This window comes from Hyperolius riggenbachi, chromosome 12 (assembly GCF_040937935.1).
Source record: "Hyperolius riggenbachi isolate aHypRig1 chromosome 12, aHypRig1.pri, whole genome shotgun sequence".
In the NCBI taxonomy this organism is placed as follows: domain Eukaryota; kingdom Metazoa; phylum Chordata; class Amphibia; order Anura; family Hyperoliidae; genus Hyperolius; species Hyperolius riggenbachi.
In genome coordinates this window covers 4266414-4291601 of record NC_090657.1, presented here as the reverse complement: position 1 = coordinate 4291601, position 25188 = coordinate 4266414, and the positions used below count along the sequence as shown (strand labels likewise).

The following is a 25188-nucleotide window of genomic DNA, read 5'->3' as shown; positions in this document are numbered from 1 at the left end:
CCCGAACAGGGTGATGTTCTGCAGAACCCGAACAGTGGCGAACACTGTTCGCCCAACACTAGTGTACACCACTTTGTGTTGGTCTTTCATGTGGAATTCTAATTAAATTGATCCATGTTTGTGGCAGTAATATGACAAAATGTGGAAAACTTCAAGGGGGCCGAATACTTTTGCAACCCACTATATGCCTGCAGCGTGTAGTGTTAACAGTGTCACATCAACATCTGTGTGACCGTACTGTGTTATTGGTGATAACTGGTGCATGCCAGTTACTCCAGGCCTCATGTCCACCATGGCTACGGGCATGACACCAAGTATCTTCTCCTACTTTGATTGGCTTTCCCCCTTCCTCCCCCCCCCCCAAAAAAAAAAAAGTGTGGGAAGTCCCCATGTAATGCCACAGACCTGCTAGGGATGATCGGAACCAGCAAATTCCGTTCCGCCGGAAATCACGGATTCCGTTGGAAAATTTAAAACTCCTCTTCCATCTTCCAGGGAATTGTAGTTTTTCAAAAGCCAGCTTACTTACCATGGCTGGGAATTGAACCCAGGTCTCAGTGTGCAGTAGGTATCTGACTTAACCCCTATACCACCAACCACACTACATGCTGAAGTCAGCCTAGCATGTACCATTATGATCAATCCAAGAGAAAAAGTAGCATGCTTAAGGATTTGTAGACTTTCAAAAGCCAGCTTACATACCGTGGCTGGGAATTGAACCCAGCATGTACCATTATGATCAATCCAAGAGAAAAAATAGCTCTCTCTCTCTCTCTCTCTCTCTCTCTCTCTCTCTAGGACTTGATGCCATTGAACTGAATTTTCAGCTTAAAACCTTCAATGGATACCGGCAGAATTTCACAGGTATTTTCGGAATTCTGCCAGATTGAAAAAGCAATTCTGTTCCGACCAAACGGAACGGAATGACCAATTTCCGCCTAAAAATTCCGAAAAATACAATTCCGCGGAAAGCGGTGACCATCCCTACTAGAGAGAGAGAGAGAGAGAGAGAGAGAGAGAGAGAGAGAGAGAGAGAGAGAGAGAGAGAAGAGAGATTTGAATCTACCTGGCTATCTGGGGTTCTCTTCGGACAACTGTTGAACACAAAAGGCAAGGCCATGCCTGGCTGCAAATCCTTAGAGAGAGCTCATTTTTCTCTTGGATTGATCATAATTGTACATGCTAGGCTGGCTTCAGCATGTAGTGTGGTTGGTGGTATAGGGGTTAAGTCAGATACCTACCACACACTTAGACCTGGGTTCAATTCCCAGCCCAGCCTGGGTTCAATTCCCAGCCACAGTATGTAAGCTGGCTTTTGAAAGTCTACAAATCCTTAAGCATGCTATTTTTTCTCTTGGATTGATCATAATGGTACATGCTAGGCTGGCTTCAGCATGTATTGTGGTTGGTGGTATAGGGGTTAAGTCAGATACCTACTGCACACTGAGACCTGGGTTCAATTTCCAGCCATGGTAAGTAAGCTGGCTTTTGAAAAACTACAATTCCCTGGAAGTTGATGGAGGAGGAGGAGGAGAGAGAATTTTTTTTTTAAATTCCGCGGAATTCCGTTTTCGAGGTGTAGCAATTCTGTTCCGACCGCCGGAATCGGAATTGACCTAATTCCGGCCGGAATTGTGGAATTAAGAATTCCGCGGAATGCAGCGAGCATCCCTAAGACCTGCCTCCCTCTGGCAGTCTAGTGGGCATCCACCGAAAAAAGGCTCGCGTAAATGTCAGTGGGTAAACCTAATCCTACTCTTCCACAAAACCCTCCCCCCTGATGCCTAGCTCTATCCCCCCCCGCACACACTACCTGCCAAAAGCCTAACCCTAAGCCACCAACCCACCCCCCGCAAGGAAAACAACAAAGCCCAAGTTCTCAGGTGCTGCCATAAGGGCTTATAGAAATATCTGCATTGTTAGGTGCCCAATAAATATCAGGTGCCCAAATTACGGCTCAATGCCAACATTCCATTTATGGCCAGCATAATTTTTTTTTTTTCAAAGTTCGCATCCCCATTGAAGTCTATTGCAGTTCGCGAACTTTACCGCGATCCGAACCTTCCGCGGAAGTTCGCGAACCTAAAATCAGAGGTTCGTCCCAACTCTAATAATCAATACAGTTCTTCTAAAGAAAGAAATAATTATTGTTAAACGCAATATAATCTAATACTTTGAAATACATTTAATGCTGGATTTTGCCAGTGATACTTAGAGACAATAAAACATTTTCAGAAGATTTTTTATGTTCTTCTTGCTTGAAGGACGTCTCAGCTAGCTGAACACTGATAATATATGCTATGTTTTGGAAAAAAGGCCTCATAAAATATAAAACAATATAAGGGGTTTTCCCAATTAGTTAAACATGATGAAATGGTGACCTCTGTCAGTGGAATTATTACATTTATTTGTTCATAGAGAAAGGCAAATATATAGAACATTAATTTATATTAAGTTTTAATATTAAATTATATCTTATATTCATTGTTTTAAGAACAATTACTGTATATAATAAGTTTTATATTTAAATAAGTATGTTAGAAGCCCTGTATGTTTCGATAAGCCTTAAATTGCTGAAGACTCTTTACAGTGTTACAGTGTCAACCTGACCAATCTTATGTCTGAAAAAGGACAGATACATTCCAAACTAATTAGCAGAAGGACAAATTATCAGAAATGCGTCATGAATTACATTGTTTAATGTTTAAAAGTCAAATGTCTGGGTCAAATAAGTCAACCAGCAGACAAGATTGCTGGTGGTGACATCCATTTTTAAATTAACTGCATCAGAAATCACCTAATCAGAATTTGTAAACACTCCAAATGACAATTCTCACAAGATAAGGTAATTAAGGAGTTTATAAACAAAAATGTTATGGTTATTTTAAATGTCAACTATTTACAGTATTCTAAACAAAGATAGCGAGCTACGCACGGAAGTTTCAGCCAATCAGAACCTGGGATTTAGGGAAATTCCAGATTAGGCAGCCATATTGCATCCAATCACTATAAAAGTAGGAGCTGAAAGCTCATAGTTTGCACTAGCCTTCCAATCTCCTGAGAAGACACATGAGGCAGAAGCTACCTTCCCACAAGTGGTTCTAGATGCTGAAGAGATGACAGAGAAGGGGTAATATGCTTAATATTCTGGTGATTTACTTTATTAATTTTTCAGCATTAAGTTCTGTTAAGATGTTAGCAAGAAGTTTTTTTAGAAGCTATTTTTTAAGCTATTTCTTTAAGAAGATTACTACAAGTTTTACACAGCTACTAGATACACAGCTACTAGACACACAGCTACTAGATACACAGCTATTAGATACACAGCTACTATATACACAGCTACTAGATACACAGCTACTAGATACACAGCTACTAGATACACAGCTACTAGATACACAGCTACTATATACACAGCTACTATATACACAGCTACTATATACACAGCTACTATATACACAGCTACTATATACACAGCTACTAGATACACAGCTACTAGATACACAGCTATTATATACACAGCTATTATATACACAGCTATTATATACACAGCTACTATATACACAGCTACTAGATACACAGCTATTATATACACAGCTATTATATACACAGCTATTATATACACAGCTACTAGATACACAGCTATTATATACACAGCTACTAGATACACAGCTACTAGATACACAGCTACTAGACACAGAGCTATTGATACAGATGAGACTATTTTGATCTTATTTTACATAACACAACTGTGCTTAGAAGATTGCTGATCGCTTGGCTATAAAGCCTTGATGAGATGGAATATTGTTAGAAGGAAACACTACTTGGAACTGTTCATATTTTGTATATATGCTGTATGATAAGCAAATACATTATTTTTATATAAAATCATATACTGAGTGCTCTGATTCATTTCAAGGTATACCGTCAATCTATAATTACTGTTATAGAGGGTTCAGACCCCCCTATGCCGGATTTATAAGATAGCAACACTTTAAAGGCTGGTCCTTTACTGAGGTAGCAATCATGAAAAAGGCAAGAACTGCTCAGGTTTTTGACATAGGTAGGTGTCCCCAGTATAGGTTAGAGAGGTAGATGTCCCAATATAGATTAGATAGGCAGTTGCACACAGTATAGGTCAGATAGGTAGGTGCCCATCAGTATAGGTTAGATAGGTAGGTACCCTTGCGTATATGTTAGATAGGTATATGCCCCCAGTATAGGTTAGATACGTAGATGCCCCCAGTATAGATTAGATAGGTAGGTGCCCCCAGTATAGGTTAGATAGGTAGGTGCCCCCAGTATAGATTAGATGGGTATATGCCTCCAGTATAGGTTAGATAGGCATATGCCCCCAGTATAGATTAGATAGGCATATGCCCCCAGTATAGGTTAGATAGGTATATGCCCCCAGTATAGGTTAGATAGGTATACGCCCCCAGTATAGGTTAGATAGGTATACACCCCCAGTATAGGTTAGATAGGTATATGCCCCCAGTATAAGTGAGATAGGTATATGCCCCCAGTAAAGATTAGATAGGTATATGCCCCCAGTATAGGTTAGATAGGTATATGCCCTCAGTATATTTTAGATAGGTATATGCCCCCAGTATAGGCAGGAGGGTGGGCGCAGTGGCAGGGTGAGCAGCAGAGAGAAGTTTCCACTTACGTGCCTTGATCAGCATGCAGCTTCTATCTACTTCCTGTCTCGATGCACCTCGCATCGGTAAGAGCTCCCCCTGTGATGACATGCGGTTACGTCATCACAGGGGGCGCTGTTACCATAGCGACAGGTACCGGGACAGGAAGTAGATAGACGCTGCATTCAGGATCGAGGAGGGTAAGTGGAAACTTCTCTCTGCAGCTCCCCTGCCGCTATGTCCACCCTCCTGCACGCCTGCCGCCAGCAGCAGAGCGAGACCCCATGCAGGGTAAGGCCCCAAGCGGGGGCGTGCCTCGCCTGTATGCTGGCTGCGCCCCTGGTCATTGCTAGGATGGTGTCTTTCTTCATCCCAAAATAAATGCTGTTGTACTCACATATCCATATTCCACTGTGTGTGTCTTAGGGTCAATGGAGCCATTATTGAAGGATATGAAAAAGATGTGGGGAACAGAACCTCTTTCTATGGCTTTACTGCTTTCACCATGCTAACCTCCCTATACACCAACTATAAGAAAGGCTTCAGACACATTCCGCAGGACAAGGTAAGCCAAAAAAAAAATTCTAGAAACATTTTTTTTTCATGGTTTTGTTTATCTATACTTGCTCTGAAAATATATCTAGACTAGAAATAAGCCTGCATGTTAAAAAATTGGCGCTAGAGCTCAGCCGCGAACCCCTCACCCCCTTCTCCCACCTTACCCATGCAAAACCACTGCAACCAACGCACGCGTGCACAAACCCCCGCTGAACCCATCCACCCAACTTTGACCCTCTATATCACAGCCAGCAGACACATGGCAGCCAATCAGGCTGCACTCCCTCCTGGAGCCCCCCCCCCCCCCCCCAGTCACAAGAGCCCTAGTGGTCAGACCGCAAATTGCCTTCCAATCAGTTTCAGCACACAGATCATGCAAGCTGTGGGCGTGATCTTTGCGCAGAAACCGATGGAAATTTGGGAAGCAGCCCGACCAGAAGGGAGCCTGTGAGGTACGGTAATTACAACTTACACACTATCTCAGGGTATAACTGCCACCACCACTGGTATGGGCCAGTGGACCCGACTGACTGACTGACTGGTCCTGCAAATAAAAAACAGTTAAACACACTCTATTCTGTCTGGCTAGTAACAACAGTAGCGTCTCTTCAGAAGTCTGAGTTCAGTTTCTGTGTATGCTGAATAATAGGGTAGCGGAACAGTGAATGACTTTGATAAAGTCTTTATTCACGGGCAATATAAATAATATATACTGACAATCATTAAAATCAACAATTATTGAGACATTAATAGCGCAGTATGAAAAGAAAAGGAAAAAAAAATACTTAGTTTCATGGAACAATGTCCTTTTGTGGGAAGAATCATAAAGTCCTTGGTCAAGTCCTTTGTTTCAGCTCAATTTAAAATCCAAGCAAAATGGCCACCACTTGTTCCTCACAGTGGGCACGCGTTCATGAAGGTGGAAAATGGAGGAAGGAGGGAAGAGCCCCTCGCAGATGCTTTTGATGAAGCTGGTTTGGGGGTGTGGCAATGCCGGCCCCCTCTGAATTACCCACCAATGACAGTTCCTTCCCTCTGAGAGATTTTGGGTTTAAACTTATAAAATGCCGTAACTCACAAACGATACAAGTCATATTTAGGGGGATAACAGATTCATACTTGTCAGAAAATACAGATTAATATGACATCAGACATGGCTAGTGCAGCGGACCCAGTTCTTGAGAAGGGTCATACCTCAATAACCAGACGGGCTATCGCGATGAATTTCATATCAGTACGATTGCCAGATTTTACCGCATAAGACTATATGAATTTCATAGCTGTGCGATGTACAGTTGCCATATAATCGTCAAGAAACCATACATCATATGCATTCAGATGGCCCGTGGTCAGTGCCGGATAGTCTGGATGACATCAGGTTTTGAATAGCCTTCCTGCTGGGAGTAGCTTCCTTGCTCTCCCTGTATGAAAGGGTTCACCAAATGGAGGTAATTAAAAATAAACATTCTTCGGGATACAGGCCTGGCCCAAGCTAATTAACACTTCAAAAGACATCCTGCACCTAAGTACTGCTAGCCCAGATTGACTGCAGATGCTCCTACACAACCAATCTAGATATAGCACGTCACTGGCAATCGGTGCAATAAACTGATTGCGTTCTCGTTTCTCATGGCTGTTCCGTGACACCCCCTTCCCGCCTTATATAAGGCAGCAGAGTCGGCCATGATCTCACTGTTTGCTGCTGTTAGTGAGAGAAGGGAGAGGAACCTGCTGTAGACATAGGGAAAGCTTAGTTAGGCTCTTGTAGCTTGCTCCTAGCTGATCTTTGTTGTTGAAAAGCACCACAAAAAGAGCTCTTTTCAGAGCTAATGTTCTTGCAAAGTGTTTTTTGTTTGTTTTTGTGTGCCACTGACACTGCATTATACAGCCCTGTGTGTCGCAGCTGGCCCTTGCTAATTGCTATACTGTGCCAGGCCCAGCACATTCAGTGTATACCTTTCACTGGCACTGGACCGGTGTGTGTGACAGCTGCATATTGTATTGTGCAATATCAGTCCGTGCATACCTCCTGTAACTGCACCTGTGACCGCACATTGTATTATATACCAGCAGTCAGTGCATTCATTTTCACTGGACCTGTGTTTGTGACAGCTGCACATTGTATTGTGTAATACCAGTCCGTGCATACCTCCTGTAACTGCACCTGTGACCGCACATTGTATTTTATACCAGCAGACATTGCATACCTTTTACTGCACCTGTGTGACTGCACATTGTTCTACCAGCAGTCACTGTATACCTTTTACTGCACCTGTCTGTGTGACTGCACATTGTTCTACCAGCAGTCACTGCATACCTTTTACTGCACCTGTCTGTGTGACTGCACATTGTTCTAGACAGAACTGGTGAAAGGATGCTACACTCACATTTTGACACAAATGGGAGAAGAGAGTTTGAAGCCAAATCTCCAGAGGATCCAAGAAAATCCCACTTCACCAGATGATGGGATGTATTCAAAAAAGACCTTTATTTATAATCCATCATCAAAGTAGCAGATAAAAGCTCACGCGTATCGGAGCAACGGCTCCTTAATCATAGCTATGATTAAAGGAGTTGTCAGGGAAATTGTAATGAAATAAACGCTACTTACCGGGGGATTCCTCCAGCCCCAAGCTCCCAGGACGTCCCACGCCGCAGCTCTACGCGCAGCCGTTTGCCGGAGCTCCGTCCAGGTCCCCGATGATGACGTCAGAGCGACCTGGACGTCGCTCTGTACTGCGCCTGCACGATCGGCGCTGTCAATCACCGCCATGTGGGCCGGAGCGGACTGCGCAGGTGGTAGTAGTTCTGCGCCTGCGCAGTCCACTCTGGGCCACGTGGCAGTGATTGACAGTGCCGATTGCGCAGGCGCAGTACAGAGCAACCTCCAGGTTGCTCTGACGTCATCACTAGGGACCAGGTCATGGCTCTGGAAAACGGCTGTTGGCAGAGCTGCGGCAAGGGAGGTCCTGGGAGCTTGGGGCTGGAGAAAGCCCCCGGTAAGTAGCATTTATTTTATTACAATTTCCCTGACAACTCCTTTAAGGAGCCGTTGCTCCAATACATGTGAGCTTTTATCTGCTACTTTGATGTTGGATTATAAATAAAGGTCTTTTTTGAATACTTTCCATCATCTGGTGAAGCGTGATTTTTTCTTGGATTCTCTGCACATTGTTCTACTAGCAGTCACTGCATACCTTTTACTGCACCTGTGTGTGTGACTGCACATTGTTATACCAGTTATACCATTGTTATACACATTGTTATACCAGTCCGTGCATACCTGTTAACTGCACCTGTGACTGCACATTGTATTATATACCAGCAGTCAGTGCATCCATTTTCTCTGCACCTGCGTGACTGCACATTGTTCTACCAGCAGTCACTGCATACCTTTTACTGCACCTGTGTGACTGCACATTGTTCTGCCAGTAGCCACTGCATACCTTTTACTGCAACTGTGTATTAGTCAAACAGTGCATACCTTTCACTTCATCCCCCCCAATATGGACAAAACAACAGGAAGAGGCAGAGCCAGAGGCAGGCCACCTGGCAGGTCTGTTCGAAGTCGCGCTGACGTAATTTTGTGTGGCCCTGGACCAAAGTACAGTGCTCAGAAGGCACGTGCCATCAACTCCCAAGATTGTTAGGATGTAGTTGACTATTTAACACAGAACACCTCATCATCTGCAGCCACCAGCGCTACTACAAGCACCACATCTGCTGCATTTGACACTTCCCAGGAGTTATTTGGTGGGAAATTAATTGATTCACAGCCAGTATTGTTACAACAAGATGAAGGCGCTAAGCAAGTTACACCACCTCATATGTCTGAGTTAGGCATCACTATGGATGTAGGGTGTGAGGAGGCGGATGAAGTACCTGCTGTTGGTGCAGTTTTGGAGGTATCTGATACAACCAAAGCTGTGGAGGATGATTATGATGAGGATTATGATGAAACTGTCATGGATGTCATGTGGGTTCCCAATAGAGGAGATGAACAGGGGGACAGTTCAGAGGGGGAGTCAAAGAGGAATAGGAGGAGCGAGTTGCTTGCTGAAAGAAGCAGAGGGAGCTTGTTGTCAGAAACAGCTGGTGGCAGTGTCCGGCAACATATATTGCCACCTATGGACAGCCAGCCAACATGCCCTTCAACGTCAGCTGCTGACACCACCACCAAAGTTCCATCATCCCAGGGCTCAGTGGTGTGGAAATGTTTGTGTGTGTCTGCCTCAGATGAGAGCAATGCCATCTATACTCTCTGCCACCAAAAATTGAGCCGTGGAAAGACCAAGACCAGCGTAGGGACAACTGCCTTACGCAGGCACATAACAAAAAAGCACAAACTGCAATGGGAAGACCACCTGAGGAAAAGCAGCACACAAAAGCAAAGCCACCCTCCCTCTCCTCTTCCTCCTTCAGGTGCAGCATCTTCAGCCGCTTTCTCCCTTGCACCTCCACCCTCCTCCACTCCACCTCTCACCTTGAGCGGTTCCTGCTCCTCTGCCCACAGCAGTAGCCAGGTTTCCATGAAGGAAATCTTTGAGCGGAAGAAGCCAATGTCTGCCAGTCACCCCCTTGCCCGGCGTCTGACAGCTGGCTTGGCGAAACTGTTAGCTCGTCAGCTGTTACCATACCGGCTGGTGGACTCCGAGTTCTATGAAAAGTTGTAGCGATTGAGACACCGCAGTGGAAGATACCAGGCCACTATTACTTTTTTCAAAAGGCGATACCCGAACTGTACCATGATGTAGAAAGGCAAGTGGGGTCATCTCTGGCACACAGTGTTGGGTCAAGGGCAGTGATGCTCGAATAAACCGAAATTCAATTTGAGTACATTCGAATTTTGATCCGGGTCAAATTTGGGTTCGGCCGTGATCACGACCAGTAGAATTCAATCAGAGATCGAATTCGGATGGCCTTAAAACTAATTTCTTTTCTTTAAAGGGAAATCACAATTAAATAGGTGTAATAAAAAAGAAATCCTCCTCCTTTTTCTTCACCCGGTTATTCTTCTTCTTCACCACCATTTTTATTTATAGCTAAATTTTTAGCGTAATAATAGCTAGTGGCGCATGGAAGCAGCGTATAATTCTGCAGACCCTGGCGGTGGGGACACAGACAGCAGGAGGAGGAGTGACATGTGGCAGCAGGCAATGTAAACAGCCATGGTACCTAGCGTTGGTACCACAGCTGTAATAATAAACACCATACAGCAGGAGGTTCCGGACAGCAGTCGTGAAGCCCACATTGTGTTCAATACACAACTGGGACAGCACAGTTTTCAACTCAGACACCTCAAAATTAGAGATGGCCCGAACCTCCAATTTTCGGTTCGCAAACTTGTGCAAAAGTTCGGTTTACGCGAGCTTGGAAAACTAGAAAAATTGATGCTGGCCAGAAAAGTGATGGAAAAGTTGTTTCAAGGGGTCGAACACCTGGAGGGGGACATGGCGGAGTGGGATACATGCCAAAAGTCCCGGGGAAAAATCTGGATTTGACGCAAAGCAGCGTTTTAAGGGCAGAAATCACATTGAATGCCAAATAGCAGGCCTAAAGTGCTTTAAAACATCTTGCATGCGTATACATCAATCAGGGAGTGTGATTAGAGTACTGCTTCACACTGACACACCAAACTCACTGTGTAACACACCGCAAACAGCTGTTTATGTAGTGTCGGCCGTGCTGGACTGGTGCGCACCATGACAAGAGTGCAGGTGATGGCGGCCTTCCAGCCCATCTGGTCGCCGGGCTGAGGTAGCTGTATGACAGAACAGTGTCTGCCCAGCTGATCAAGTTTGGTCTGACCACAATGAAGCAACAACCTTATTATCTTTGGTGTGCCACTCCCGAGACACTCATATAGCCGGCGGTCATTGCTTCATTGTGATACGCAAGTCCCTTCACTGCGGCAAGGTAATGATCACAAAGGGGGATTTGGCACATGTACATGCCTTTTGTTTTGTTGTTGCAGCTGCAGTGCAGCCAGAAAAATTAGGCAGGCATGTACATGCACCAGAAAAATGAGTATAGCAGCGGCCTTAAAAATTCAGGAATTCACCTGGAGTCCTGGACCCTGTTGGTGGTGGCGGAGAAGGCAAGCGCCCTGCTGCCAGCGATGCTGTTTGGGAAGCTACTTAGTCTTGGGGCAGGCAGTCAGTCACATGGCGTGCAGGCAGAGATGCTGTGTGTGGGGACATAGTCTAGCCATCCGGGATCCATGCATCATTCATTCAAGGTGAGGTACTGAACACTTTTGTGATTTAGGCGACTTCTCTTCTCAGTGACAATGTCTCCAGCTGCACTGAAGGTCCTTTCTGACAGGACGCTTGCGGCAGGGCAAGACAGAAGTTGGATGGCACATTGGGACAGCTCTGGCCACAGGTCAAGCCTGCGCACCCAGTAGTCCAAGGGTTCATCACTGCTCACAGTGACTACATCCAGACTTAAGGCCAGGTAGTCGGCTACCTGCCGGTCCAGGCATTGGTGGAGGGTGGATCCAGAATGGTTAAGGCGAGGCGTTGGACTAAAGAATGTCTGCATGTCCGACATCACCATGAGATCGCTGGAGTATCCTGTCCTTGCCTGCGTGGACATGGGAGAAGGATTAATGGCAGTGGTACCTTTATTGCGTTGTGCTGTGACATCACCCTTAAACGCATTGTAAAGCAGAGTTGCCAGCTTGTTCTGCATGTGCTGCATCCTTTCTGCCTTCTGGTGAGTTGGTAACATGTCCGCCACTTTGTGCCTATGCCAAAGGTCTAGTAGCGTGGCCACCCAGTACAGCTTATTCCCCTTGAGTTTTTTTATACGAGGGTCCCTCAACAGGCTGGACAGCATGAAAGACACCATCTGCACAAAGTTGGATCCAGACATACTATCCATCTCCTCTTGCTCTTCCTCAGTGACATCATGTAAGTCCTCTTCCTCCCCCAAGCCACAAACAATACCACGGGATTTAATAGCACAAGCCCCCTGTGACGCCTGCTGCGGTTCTTCTGCCGCTGCCTCTTCCTCCTCCACAGAAACACCTTCCTCATCATCCGAGTCTGACTCCTCTTCTCCCCCACATGACTCTTCTTCCTCCTCCTCCCCCTTCTGTGCTGCTGCAGGTGTTGAGGAAACATCTGGTTCTGATGTAAATTGATCCCACACCACTTCCTGCCATAACTGTTCCTCTTCACACTCCTCCACAGCTTGATCCACCACTCTATGCACGGCACGCTCCAGGAGGTAAGCGTAGGGGATCAAGTCGCTGATGGTGCCATCACTGCGACTTACCAGGTTTTTCACCTCCTCAAATGGCTGCATGAGCCTGCATGCATTTCGCATCAGTGTCCAGTTCGGTGGCAAGAACATCCCCATCTCCCCAGATTGTGTCCTTCTACTATAATTGTACAGGTACTGGGTGACGGCTTTCTCCTGTTCCAGAAGGCGAGAGAAAATGAGCAGGGTCGAATTCCAGCGAGTCGGGCCATCACATATCAAGCATCTCACTGGCAAGTTGTTTCTCCACTGCATGTCCGTAAAGTGTGCCATGGCCGTGTAAGACCATCTGAAATGCCCACACAACTTCCTGGCCTGCTTCAGGATGTCCGCTAAGCCAGGGTACTTTGACATAAATCTTTAAACGACTAGATTCAGCACGTGCCATGCAGGGTACATGTGTCAGCTTTCCCAAATTCAAAGCGGAAAGGAGATTGCTGCCGTTGTCACACACCACGTTGACGATCTCCAGCTGGTGCGGGGTCAGCCACTGATCCTCATGTTTGTTAAGAGCAGCCAGGAGAGCTGCTCCAGTGTGACTCTCCGCTTTGAGGCAAGATATGACTAAGATGGCGTGACACCGTCTTAAGTTACCTGGCATGCAGCATAGGCTCTGAGGAGATGGGGCTGTGTAGCTGGAGAAGAGATGGCAGCACCAGTAGAGTTGAACTTCCACTCAGCCAAGGAGGAGTAGGATGACAGCAAAGAGGATGTAGCAGGAGTAGTAGGAGGAGAAGGAGAGGAGGTGGCAGGAGGCCTGCCTGCAAGCCGTGGAGGTGTCACAACAAGTTGGTCCGCTGCACAGTCACATACTCTCTGTTTGCCATCGTTCACCAGTTTGACCCAATGGGCTGTGTAAGTAATGTAGCAGCCCTGACCATTCTTGGCAGACCAGGCATCCGTGGTCAGGTGGACCCTTGACCCAACGCTGTGTGCCAGAGATGACACCTCCGGCCTCTATACTTCACGGTAAAGTTTGGGTATCGCCCTTTTAGAGAAATAATTGCGGCCTGGTATCTTCCACTGCAGTGTCCCAATGGCCACAAATTTACAGAAAGCCTCAGAGTCCACCAGCTTGTATGGTAATAGCTGGCAAGCTAACAGTTCCGCCACATCAGCTGTCAGATGCCGGGCAAGGGGGTGACTGGCAGAAATTGACTTCTTCCGCTCAAAGATTTCCTTCACAGACACCTGGCTGCTGTGGGCAGAGGAGCAGGAACCGCTCCAGGGCAGAGGCGGAGTGGAGGAGGGTGGCTGTGAAGGTGCAAGGAAGAAAGTGGCTGAAGATGCTGCACCTGGAGGAAGAGGAGAAGGAGGGTGCCTTTTCTTTTGTGTGCTGCTTTTGCTTAGGTGCTCTTCCCATTGCAGTTTGTGCCTTTTCTCCAGGTGCCTTCGTAAGGCACTTGTCCCTGCATGAGTGTTGGCCTTTCCATGGCTCAATATTTGGAGACAGCGAGAACAGATGGCTTAGCTCAGCCTCTGATCTGAGGCAGACACATCAAAACATTTCCACACTGCTGAGCTGCTGGGTTGTGGGCACTATGGTGGGCACTATGGTGGCCTCACCAGCTAATGTTGACATGTTGGCTGGCTGTCCATAGGTGGCGATACATGGCGCCAGACACTGCCATCAGCTGTTTCTGAGGATGAACTCCCCCTGCTTCTTTCAGGAACTCGTCTCCTTCTACTCCTCTTTGACTCCCCCTCTTAACTGTCCCCCTGTTCATCTCCTCTATTGGTAACATACGTGGGAGCCGTATCATTATAATCATCATAATCATCCTGCCCAGCTTTGCTTGCCTCAGACAACTCCAAAACTGCACCAACAGCAGGTACTTCATAATCCTCCTCTTCACACATTACGTCCATAGTGTCGCTGCCTAACTCAGACATAGGAGGTGGTGTAACTTGCTTAGTGTTGTAGCAGTAGTGGCTGTGAATCTTTGATTTCACCACCAAATAACTCCAGCGAAGTGTCAAATGCAGCAAATGTGGTGCTTGTAGTAGCGCTGGTGGCTGCGGAAGATGAGGTGTTCTGTGTTAAATAGTCAAGTACGTCCTGACAATCTTGGGAGTTGATGGCCCGTGACTTCTTCTGAGCACTGTAATTTGGGCCAGGGCCGCATGAAATCACATCAACACGACCTCGCACAGACCTGCCGGTGCCGGATGGCCTTCCTCTGGGTCTGCCCCTACCTTTTCCGCTACCTGTTTTGTCCATTTTTTCCATATCGGGGGGGGGGGGGGGGGAGATGAAGTGAAATGTATGCACTGATTTGACTAATACAAAGTGCAGTCACACAGGTGCAGCAGTTAACAGGTATGCACGGAGTGGTATATCACACTGCGTGCACTCACGTAGGAAGGTGGGTTCACTGAAAACAGCAGCTAGGTATATGCAGTGATGAGGTGGGTTCACTCAACACAACAGGTAGATATATGCAGTGATGAGGTGGGTTCACTCAACACAAAAAGGTAGGTATATGCAGTGATGAGGTGGGTTCACTCAACACAAAAAGGTAGGTATATGCAGTGATGAGGTGGGTTCACTCTACACAACAGGTAGATATATGCAGTGATGAGGTAGGTTCACTTAACACAACAGCTAGGTATATGCTGTGATGGGTATTTCAATGTGCACCTGCTGTCACTAGTGGTGCTCAAATACCCCTTTTCAAAATTCGAGTTAGGTCGAATTCGAATAGTAAATTATTCGAGATCAGTCGAATATTCGAGTCGAATAATTTTTACTATTCGATTCGACCTCGGAATTCGAGCTCACTATTCGAGTCGGTATTCGAGCTCATTATTCGAGCTGACTATTCGAAATGGCCTTAAATAGCTTCCAACACTTGTTTTGAGGGTGAATGATGCAAGAAACCTCTTTTTTTCCAAGTAACAACAGCAAGTGATTATGTGGGGATGTTCCTTTAAAAAAAAAAAAAAAGTTGAAAAGAGAAGTTGTGTCCAGAAATTTGTTCTTCTTCTTCTTCATCATCTTCTTCTTCATCTTCTTCTTCATCTTCTTCTTCATCTTCTTCTTCATCTTCTTCTTCATCTTCTTCTTCATCTTCTTCTTCATCTTCTTCATCATCTTCTTCATCATCTTCTTCTTCATCTTCTTCATCTTCTTCATCTTCTTCATCTTCTTCATCATCTTCATCATCTTCTTCATCTTCTTCATCTTCTTCATCTTCTTCATCTTCTTCATCATCTTCATCATCTTCATCATCTTCATCATCTTCATCATCTTCATCATCTTCATCATCTTCATCATCTTCATCTTCATCATCTTCATCTTCATCTTCATCTTCATCTTCTTCATCTTCTTCTTCATCTTCATCATCTTCTTCATCTTCATCATCTTCACTTATTTCTCTTTTCAAATTTTTTTTTTAAAGAAATGCAGCTATTTTTGAGCGTAACAAATAGCTGGTGGCGCACGCATGTTGGAAGCGCCATTGTATGTGCTCCCTGGCAGTGGAAACACACAGACAGCAGGAGGTAAATTCAGCAGCAGGAGGAGGAGGATGAGTGTGTGGCAGCAGGCAGTCAATGAGGCAGGCAGCGTGACATAATAGCCCTGGTACCTAGCGGTGATACCAGGGCTGTAAATAAACACAGCAGGCAGGAAGTCCCAGACAGCGGTCGTGCAGCCCACATCGTGTCCAATACACAACTGGGACAACACAGTTTTCAACCCGGGCACCTCAGAAGAATTAAACCTTTTTTTTTTTTTTATGGTTTTGTAGTTTTTGTTTTACAACCAATTACACAGATATAGCTATTTTTTGACGTAATAGCTGGTGGCAGAGTGGCAGCAGAAGGTAAATTTGTGTACCCTGGCGTTGGGAAACACAGACAGACAGACAGCAGCAGCAGCAGCAGGAGGAATGGAGGAGTAATGTGAGCAGCTATTGTTTGACGTAATAGCTGGTGGCAGAGTGGCAGCAGAAGGTAAATCTGTGTACCCTGGCGTTGGGAAACACAGACAGACAGCAGCATCAGCAGGAGGAATGGAGGAGTAGTGTGAGTGTGGCAGCAGGCAGGCAGCGTGACATAATAGCCCTGGTACCTAGCGGTGATACCAGGGCTGTAAATAAACACAGCAGGCAGGAGGTCCCAGACAGCGGTCGTGCAGCCCACATTGTGTCCAATACACAACTGGGACAACACAGTTTTCAACCCAGGCACCTCAGAAAAATTAAACCTTTTTTTTTTTTTATGGTTTTGTAGTTTTGGTTTTACAACCAATTACACAGATATAGCTATTTTTTGACGTAATAGCTGGTGGCAGAGTGGCAGCAGAAGGTAAATCTGTGTACCCTGGCGTTGGGAAACACAGACAGACAGACAGCAGCAGCAGCAGCAGGAGGAATGGAGGAGTAATGTGAGCAGCTATTGTTTGACGTAATAGCTGGTGGCAGAGTGGCAGCAGAAGGTAAATCTGTGTACCCTGGCGTTGGGAAACACAGACAGACAGCAGCATCAGCAGGAGGAATGGAGGAGTAGTGTGAGTGTGGCAGCAGGCAGGCAGCGTGACATAATAGCCCTGGTACCTAGCGGTGATACCAGGCCGTAAATGAACACAACAGGAGGTCCCAGACAGCGGTCGTGCAGCCCACATCGTGTCCAATACACAACTGGGACAACACAGTTTTCAACCCGGGCACCTCAGAAAAATTAAACCTTTTTTTTTTTTTTTTTTTTAATGGTTTTTTGGTTTTGTTTGTAAAACAAATTACACAGATATATAGCTATTGTTTGACGTAATAGCTGGTGGCAGAGTGGCAGCAGAAGGTAAATCTGTGTACCCTGGCAGTGGGAAACACAGACAGACAGCAGAAGGGCAGTACACAGCAGCCCACTGTAGGTGTAAAATGTGTGGCTGCAGGTGACGTAATAGTCAAAGTTAGTGATGCTCAAATACCCCTTTTTAAAATTCGAGTTTGGTCGAATTCGAATAGTAAATTATTCGAGGTCAGTCGAATATTCGAGTCGAATAATTTTTACTATTCGATTCGACCTCGGACTTCGAGCTCACTATTCGAGTCGGTATTCGAGCTCACTATTCGAGCTGACTATTCGAATTGGCCTTAAATAGCTTCCAACACTTGTTTTGAGGGTGAATGATGCAAGAAACATCTTTTTTTCCAAGTAACAACAGCAAGTGATTATGTGGGGATGTTCCTTTAAAAAAAAATGTGGAAAGAGAAGTTGTGTCCTAAATTTTGTTCAGTAGTGTTACTGTATATACTTGTTCTTCTTCTTCTTTATCTTTCTTCTTCTTCTTCTATATCTTCTTCTTCTTCTTCTTCTTCTTCTTCTTCTTCTTCATCATCATCTTCTTCTTCTTCTTCTTCTTCTTCTTCATCATCTTCTTCTTCTTCTTCTTCATCATCTTCTTCTTCTTCTTCTTCTTCATCATCTTCTTCTTCTTCTTCTTCATCATCTTCTTCTTCTTCTTCTTCTTCATCATCTTCTTCTTCATCTTCATCTTCTTCTTCTTCTTCATCTTCATCTTCTTCATCTTCTTCTTCTTCTTCATCTTCTTCTTCTTCTTCATCTTCTTCTTCTTCTTCTTCTTCATCTTCTTCTTCTTCTTCATCTTCATCTTCTTCTTCTTCTTCATCTTCTTCTTCTTCATCTTCTTCTTCTTCATCTTCTTCTTCTTCATCTTCTTCTTCTTCATCTTCTTCATCTTCTTCTTCTTTTTCATCTTCTTCTTCATCATCTTCACGTATTTCTCTTTTCAATTTTTTTTAAAGAAATGCAGCTATTTTTGAGCGTAACAAATAGCTGGTGGGCGCACGCATGTTGGAAGCGCCATTGTATGTGCTCCCTGGCAGTGGAAACACAAAGACAGCAGGAGGTAAATTCAGCAGCAGGAGGAGGAGGATGAGTGTGTGGCAGCAGGCAGTCAATGAGGCAGGCAGCTCGCCGTGACATAATAGCCCTGGTACCTAGCGGTGATACCAGGGCTGTAAATAAACACAACAGGAGGTCCCAGACAGCGGTCGTGCAGCCCACATTGTGTCCAATACACAACTGGGACAACACAGTTTTCAACCCGGGCACCTCAGAAAAATTAAACCTTTTTTTTTTTTTTAATGGTTTGTTTGGTTTTGGTTTTGCAACCAATATAGCTATTGTTTGACGTAATAGCTGGTGGCAGAGTGGCAGCAGAAGAAGGTAATTCTGTGTACCCTGGCAGTGGGAAACACAGACAGACAGCAGCAGCAGGAGGAGGAATGGAGGAGTAGGCGAGCAGCTATTGTTTGACGTAATAGCTGGTGGCAGAGTGGCAGCAGAAGGTAAATCATCTGTGTAGTGTACCCTGGCAGTGGGAAACACAGACAGACAGCAGCAGCAGCAGCAGGAGGAGGTATGGAGGAGCAGTGTGAGTGTGGCAGCAGGTAGGCAGCGTGACATAATAGCCCTGGTACCTAGCGGTGATACCAGGGCTGTAAATAAACACAACAGGAGGTCCCAGACAGCGGTCGTGCAGCCCACATTGTGTCCAATACACAACTGGGACAACACAGTTTTCAACCCGGGCACCTCAGAAAAATTAAACCTTTTTTTTTTTTTTAATGGTTTGTTTGGTTTTGGTTTTGCAACCAATATAGCTATTGTTTGACGTAATAGCTGGTGGCAGAGTGGCAGCAGAAGAAGGTAATTCTGTGTACCCTGGCAGTGGGAAACACAGACAGACAGCAGCAGCAGGAGGAGGAATGGAGGAGTAGGCGAGCAGCTATTGTTTGACGTAATAGCTGGTGGCAGAGTGGCAGCAGAAGGTAAATCATCTGTGTACCCTGGCAGTGGGAAACACAGACAGACAGCAGCAGCAGGAGGAGGTATGGAGGAGCAGTGTGAGTGTGGCAGCAGGTAGGCAGCGTGACATAATAGCCCTGGTACCTAGCGGTGATACCAGGGCTGTAAATAAACACAACAGGAGGTCCCAGACAGCGGTCGTGCAGCCCACATTGTGTCCAATACACAACTGGGACAACACAGTTTTCAACCCGGGCACCTCAGAAAAATTAAACCTTTTTTTTTTTTTTTAATGGTTTGTTTGGTTTTGGTTTTGCAACCAATATAGCTATTGTTTGACGTAATAGCTGGGGGCAGAGTGGCAGCAGAAGAAGGTAATTCTGTGTACCCTGGCAGTGGGAAACACAGACAGACAGCAGCAGCAGGAGGAGGAATGGAGGAGTAGGCGAGCAGCTATTGTTTGACGTAATAGCTGGTGGCAGAGTGGCAGCAGAAGGTAAATCATCTGTGTAGTGTACCCTGGCAGTGGGAAACACAGACAGACAGCAGCAGCAGCAGCAGCAGGAGGAGGTATGGAGGAGCAGTGTGAGTGTGGCAGCAGGTAGGCAGCGTGACATAATAGCCCTGGTACCTAGCGGTGATACCAGGGCTGTAAATAAACACAACAGGAGGTCCCAGACAGCGGTCGTGCAGCCCACATTGTGTCCAATACACAACTGGGACAACACAGTTTTCAACCCGGGCACCTCAGAAAAATTAAACCTTTTTTTTTTTTTAATGGTTTGTTTGGTTTTGGTTTTGCAACCAATATAGCTATTGTTTGACGTAATAGCTGGTGGCAGAGTGGCAGCAGAAGAAGGTAATTCTGTGTACCCTGGCAGTGGGAAACACAGACAGACAGCAGCAGCAGGAGGAGGAATGGAGGAGTAGGCGAGCAGCTATTGTTTGACGTAATAGCTGGTGGCAGAGTGGCAGCAGAAGGTAAATCATCTGTGTACCCTGGCAGTGGGAAACACAGACAGACAGCAGCAGCAGCAGCAGGAGGAGGTATGGAGGAGCAGTGTGAGGGTGGCAGCAGGTAGGCAGCGTGACATAATAGCCCTGGTACCTAGCGGTGATACCAGGGCTGTAAATAAACACAACAGGAGGTCCCAGACAGCGGTCGTGCAGCCCACATTGTGTCCAATACACAACTGGGACAACACAGTTTTCAACCCGGGCACCTCAGAAAAATTAAACCTTTTTTTTTTTTTTTTTTAATGGTTTGTTTGGTTTTGGTTTTGCAACCAATATAGCTATTGTTTGACGTAATAGCTGGTGGCAGAGTGGCAGCAGAAGAAGGTAATTCTGTGTACCCTGGCAGTGGGAAACACAGACAGACAGCAGCAGCAGGAGGAGGAATGGAGGAGTAGGCGAGCAGCTATTGTTTGACGTAATAGCTGGTGGCAGAGTGGCAGCAGAAGGTAAATCATCTGTGTACCCTGGCAGTGGGAAACACAGACAGACAGCAGCAGCAGCAGCAGGAGGAGGTATGGAGGAGCAGTGTGAGTGTGGCAGCAGGTAGGCAGCGTGACATAATAGCCCTGGTACCTAGCGGTGATACCAGGGCTGTAAATAAACACAACAGGAGGTCCCAGACAGCGGTCGTGCAGCCCACATTGTGTCCAATACACAACTGGGACAACACAGTTTTCAACCCGGGCACCTCAGAAAAATTAAACCTTTTTTTTTTTTAATGGTTTTTTGGTTTTTGGTTTTACAACCAATATAGCTATTGTTTGACGTAATAGCTGGTGGCAGAGTGGCAGCAGAAGAAGGTAATTCTGTGTACCCTGGCAGTGGGAAACACAGACAGACAGCAGAAGGGCAGTACACAGCAGCCCACTGTAGGTGTAAAATGTGTGGCTGCAGGCGACGTAATAGTCAAAGTGAACCAGGCTGGCTTAGTGAGCAGGAGCCAGGAGGTGGTAAAGGGTGGTAAGGCACATTAACGATGGTTCCGGCAGCCAGTTCATGTCCCCCTCTCGCCGACAACAGGGGCCTTCCACCCACGCCTGGTTCATCTTGAGAAACGTCAGTCTGTCCACAGACTTGTGAGACAGACGTGAGCGTTTCTCGGTGACCACGCCACCAGCTGCACTGAAGCAGCGCTCGGACAGCACGCTGGAAGGGGGGCAGGACAGCACTTCCAGGGCGTACTGCGCCAGCTCGCTCCAGATCTCCATGCGCTTGACCCAATACTCCATGGGATCAACAGGGGCATCGCTGTCAAGCCCGCTGTACGACCCCATGTAGTCAGCCACCATGCGGGTCAGGCGCTGGCTGTGACCGGAGGAGGATGCTGCTGCATGCATCTCCTCTCTAGTCACTGCTGCCAGAGCCTCTACAGTCCTGTAGAGCTCGTGGCTGAGAGACAGCAGGTCTGTGGGGCGCTTGCTGCTGCTGGATGCAGGCACCTGCTGCTGCCTCTGTGCTGGCTGCTGGACAGTGGGGGTGGAAGGCTGGGGGAAGGCTTCCTCCAAGCGCTCAACAAGGGCCTGCTGCAAGCTCCTTATTTGTTGCGCTGGGTCTCCTCCTGCAGGCGGCAGGAACTGGCTCAACTTCCCCTTGAGGCGTGGGTCCAACATCATGCTGATCCAGATCTCCTCCCTCTGCTTCATCTGGATCACCCTGGGGTCCCTGCGCAGGCACGTCAGCATGTGCGCTGCCATTGGGAAAAGGCGGGCCACGTCTGCTGGCATATCGACGTCAGTGCTGTCCTCATCCTCCTCCTCTGCCGCCTCATCCTCTCTCCACCCCCGCACCAACTCAGCTGCGCTGTGCTGATCCCCCTCATCAGCAGCCAGGTCAGGGACCTCCACCAAGTCCTCCTCCTCCTCCCCCTCAGAGGTGGACTGCGCAGCTGGTTGCCGCTCCTGCTGGTCCAAGGCTGCCGCTCCCTGTTCCAGCAAAGCATCGAGGGCCCTGTTCAGCAGAGAAACCAGGGGCACCCACTCGCAGACCATAGCATGGTCCCTGCTCACCATGTTTGTGGCCTGCAGGAAGGGAGCCAGCACAAAGCACACCTGCTGCATGTGCCTCCAGTCATCATCGGGGACGATGGACGGGATGTTGCTGGTCTTGTCCCTTCTCTGAGCTGCGGAAACAGTGGCCAGGGCAAGGTACTGTTTGACAGCGTGCCTCTGTTCAACCAGACGCTCCAACATCGCCAGGGTGGAGTTCCAGCGAGTCGGAACGTCAAGGATCAGCCGATGGCGTGGCAGATCCAGCTCCTTTTGCACGTCTTCCAGGCTCGCACAGGCTGCAGCCGAGCGCCGGAAGTGAAGCACAACATTCCTTGCCGTTTCCAGCAGTTCGCCCATCCCCTGGTAGGTGCGCAGGAACTTCTGCACCACCAGGTTCAGCACGTGGGCAAGACAGGGGATGTGGGTCAGGTTTCCCCTGTCTATTGCGGCAACCAGATTGGCCCCATTGTCGGCCACCACCTCTCCGACTCTGAGGCCTCTGGGGGTCAGCCAAATCCTCTCCTGCTCCTGGAGTTTGGCCAACACATGGGTTGCCGTCAGCTTGGTCTTCCCAAGGCTGACCAAGTGCAGCAGCGCTTGGCAGTGGCGGGCCTTCACGCTGCTGCTGAGGCGGGGGGTTTGGCCAGGTGTGCCGGAGGATGGCAGAGGATCGGAGGAACCTGCTGCAGTTCCCCTGACCCTGCGGGGTGGCACCACCCACTGTGTTGCTGCTGCTGCTGTGCCCGCTGCTGCTCTCCCATCCTCACCCCCTTCCACCAAGCTGACCCAGTGGACAGTGAAGGACAGGTAGCGGCCTGTCCCGAAGCGGCTGCTCCAGGAGTCCATGGTGACGTGGACCCTTTCACCAACCGCGTGCTCCAGCCCTCGCTCCACATTGGCCATCACAAAGCGGTGCAGTGCAGGAATGGCCTTGCGGGCAAAGAAGTGTCTGCTGGGGAGCGGCCAGTCTGGGGCTGCGCAAGCAAGCAGCGCACGAATGTCGCTCCCCTCCTGCACGAGCGTGTACGGCAGGAGTTGGGAGCACATGGCCCGTGCCAGCAAGCCGTTCAGCTGCCGCACGCGACGGCTGCTGGGAGGCAGAGCCCTAACCACCCCCTGGAAGGACTCGCTCAAAAGGCTCTGGCGTGGCCTTTTGCTGACACAGGAATCAGCAGACACAGCAGAGGAGGCCACTGAGGACTGGCTGCCAGAACAGGCCTCAGTGTCGGCGGCAGGAGTTGCAGAGGGGGGAGGAGCAGTGCGTTTCCGCACTCCTGCTGGTGCTGCTGGAGGAGCAGGAGGGCGGGTGGCTGCTGTTGCTGCTGCTGCTGCTGAAGGCTGTGCAGTGATGGGTGTGGTGCCACTGCCAGCACCAGATGCCTTCAGCCTCTGGAACTCCTCATGCTGGTGGAAATGTTTAGCCGCAAGGTGGTTGATGAGCGAGCTGGTGCAGAACTTTAAGGGGTCTGCACCTCTGCTCAACTTCCGCTGACAGTGGTTGCAAGTGGCGTACTTGCTGTACACAGTGGGCATGGTGAAATATCGCCAGATTGGTGACTTAAACATCCCCCTACGGCATGGAAGCGCTGCTGCCTGTCTCCCTGTGGTGGTTGGGGGGGGGGGCTTGGGTGCGGCTGGTGGTGGTACTGGCAGATGCTGCTGCTGCTGCTGCTGCTGCTGAGCCTGAGACACCAGCAGGCTGTGGGACCTGCCTACTGCTGCTGCCAATGCTTGCAATGATGCGCCTCCTTGCAAGGCCCACAAGAGCATCCTCCTCCTCCTCCTCAGAGCTGCTGAGGACGACATCCCCTGGAGGTGGTGGCACCCAGTCTCTGTCTGTCACCGGGTCATCATCATCCTCCCCCTCCTGAAACATGTCCTGCTGGGATGAGGACCCCCCAAATTCCTCTCCTGATGCATGGATGGGCTGCTTGACTGTCGCCACAGTCTTGCTGTCCAATCCCTCATCCCCCAAAGTGCCCATCAGCATCTCCTCCTCAAGATCGCCAACAACAGCAGACAATTTACTCATGATGCCTGGGGTCAAAAGACTGCTGAATGACAGGTCGGTGAGTGACGGTGAACTGGCCTCCTCCCCAGACCCTGCTGGGCGGCTGCTGCGAACAGGGGTGGTGGTGGTGGTGGTGGTGAGGGTGGAGGCCTCGGATGCAGAGCTGATGGCGGGCTGCTCATCCTCCGTCATGAGTTGCACCACAGTGTCTGCATCCTTTTCCTCAATGGGACGTTTCCGACCCGGCTGGAGGAAAATGGGAGCAGGTGCTACACGCTGCTGCTGCTGTGTCTCTGCAGCGTGAGTTGCAGATGCTCCTGCTGGGCGGCGCCCAAGGCGTCCACGGCCAGTGGCTATGGGAGGAATGTTAGCCACTGACGCTGCTGCTGCTGCTGCGGAACTGTGCATGGTGGCGCGGCCGCGGCTTGCCACAATGCTGCTCCCTCTCCTCCTGATTCCCTTGCTGCCCTTCCCCTTGCCCAAACCGCGCTGGCTGCCACTTCCAGACATCTTCAATGTTTTGGGCGTATAGAGAAAAGTTTTTTAAAAGGGCGGCTGAAAAGTGGGGTACTTTAATGGAGTGGGTTGGTTGGTGAGGTGACTGAGTGAGTGTCCCCTAGTACAGTAAGTAAGTAGTAACAGTCAGGAAGTACAACTAGCAGTTACAATAATCAGTAGTAATCACAAGTAAATTTAGTGTGTGTACACTACAGACAGTGAGTGCACGCACGCAGGAGCTAGTAGCCTATGGACAGTGACTGAGTGTCCTAGACTCCTAGTACAGTAAGAGTAAGTAGTAACAGTAAGTAGAACTAACTAATTACGATAATCAATCAGCGATCAGAAGGAAATAGAGTGTGTGTTGTGTGTGTACACTCAGACAGTGAGTGCACGCACGCAGGAGCTAGTAGCCTATGAACACAGTGACTGAGTG

The 25188-nt window shown here is 47.9% G+C and overlaps 1 protein-coding gene across 1 annotated transcript in view; it reads left to right on the top strand.

Annotated features, from left to right (window-relative positions):
* The window catches only part of LOC137541989 (alpha-N-acetylgalactosaminide alpha-2,6-sialyltransferase 1-like), a 218487-nt gene that overhangs the window by 41108 nt on the left and 152191 nt on the right, over positions 1-25188 (top strand). Inside the window, exon 4 of the mRNA XM_068263568.1 lies at positions 5067-5205. Within this exon, the coding sequence (XP_068119669.1) occupies positions 5067-5205 (139 nt within the window). The remainder of the gene's footprint in view (positions 1-5066; positions 5206-25188) is intronic.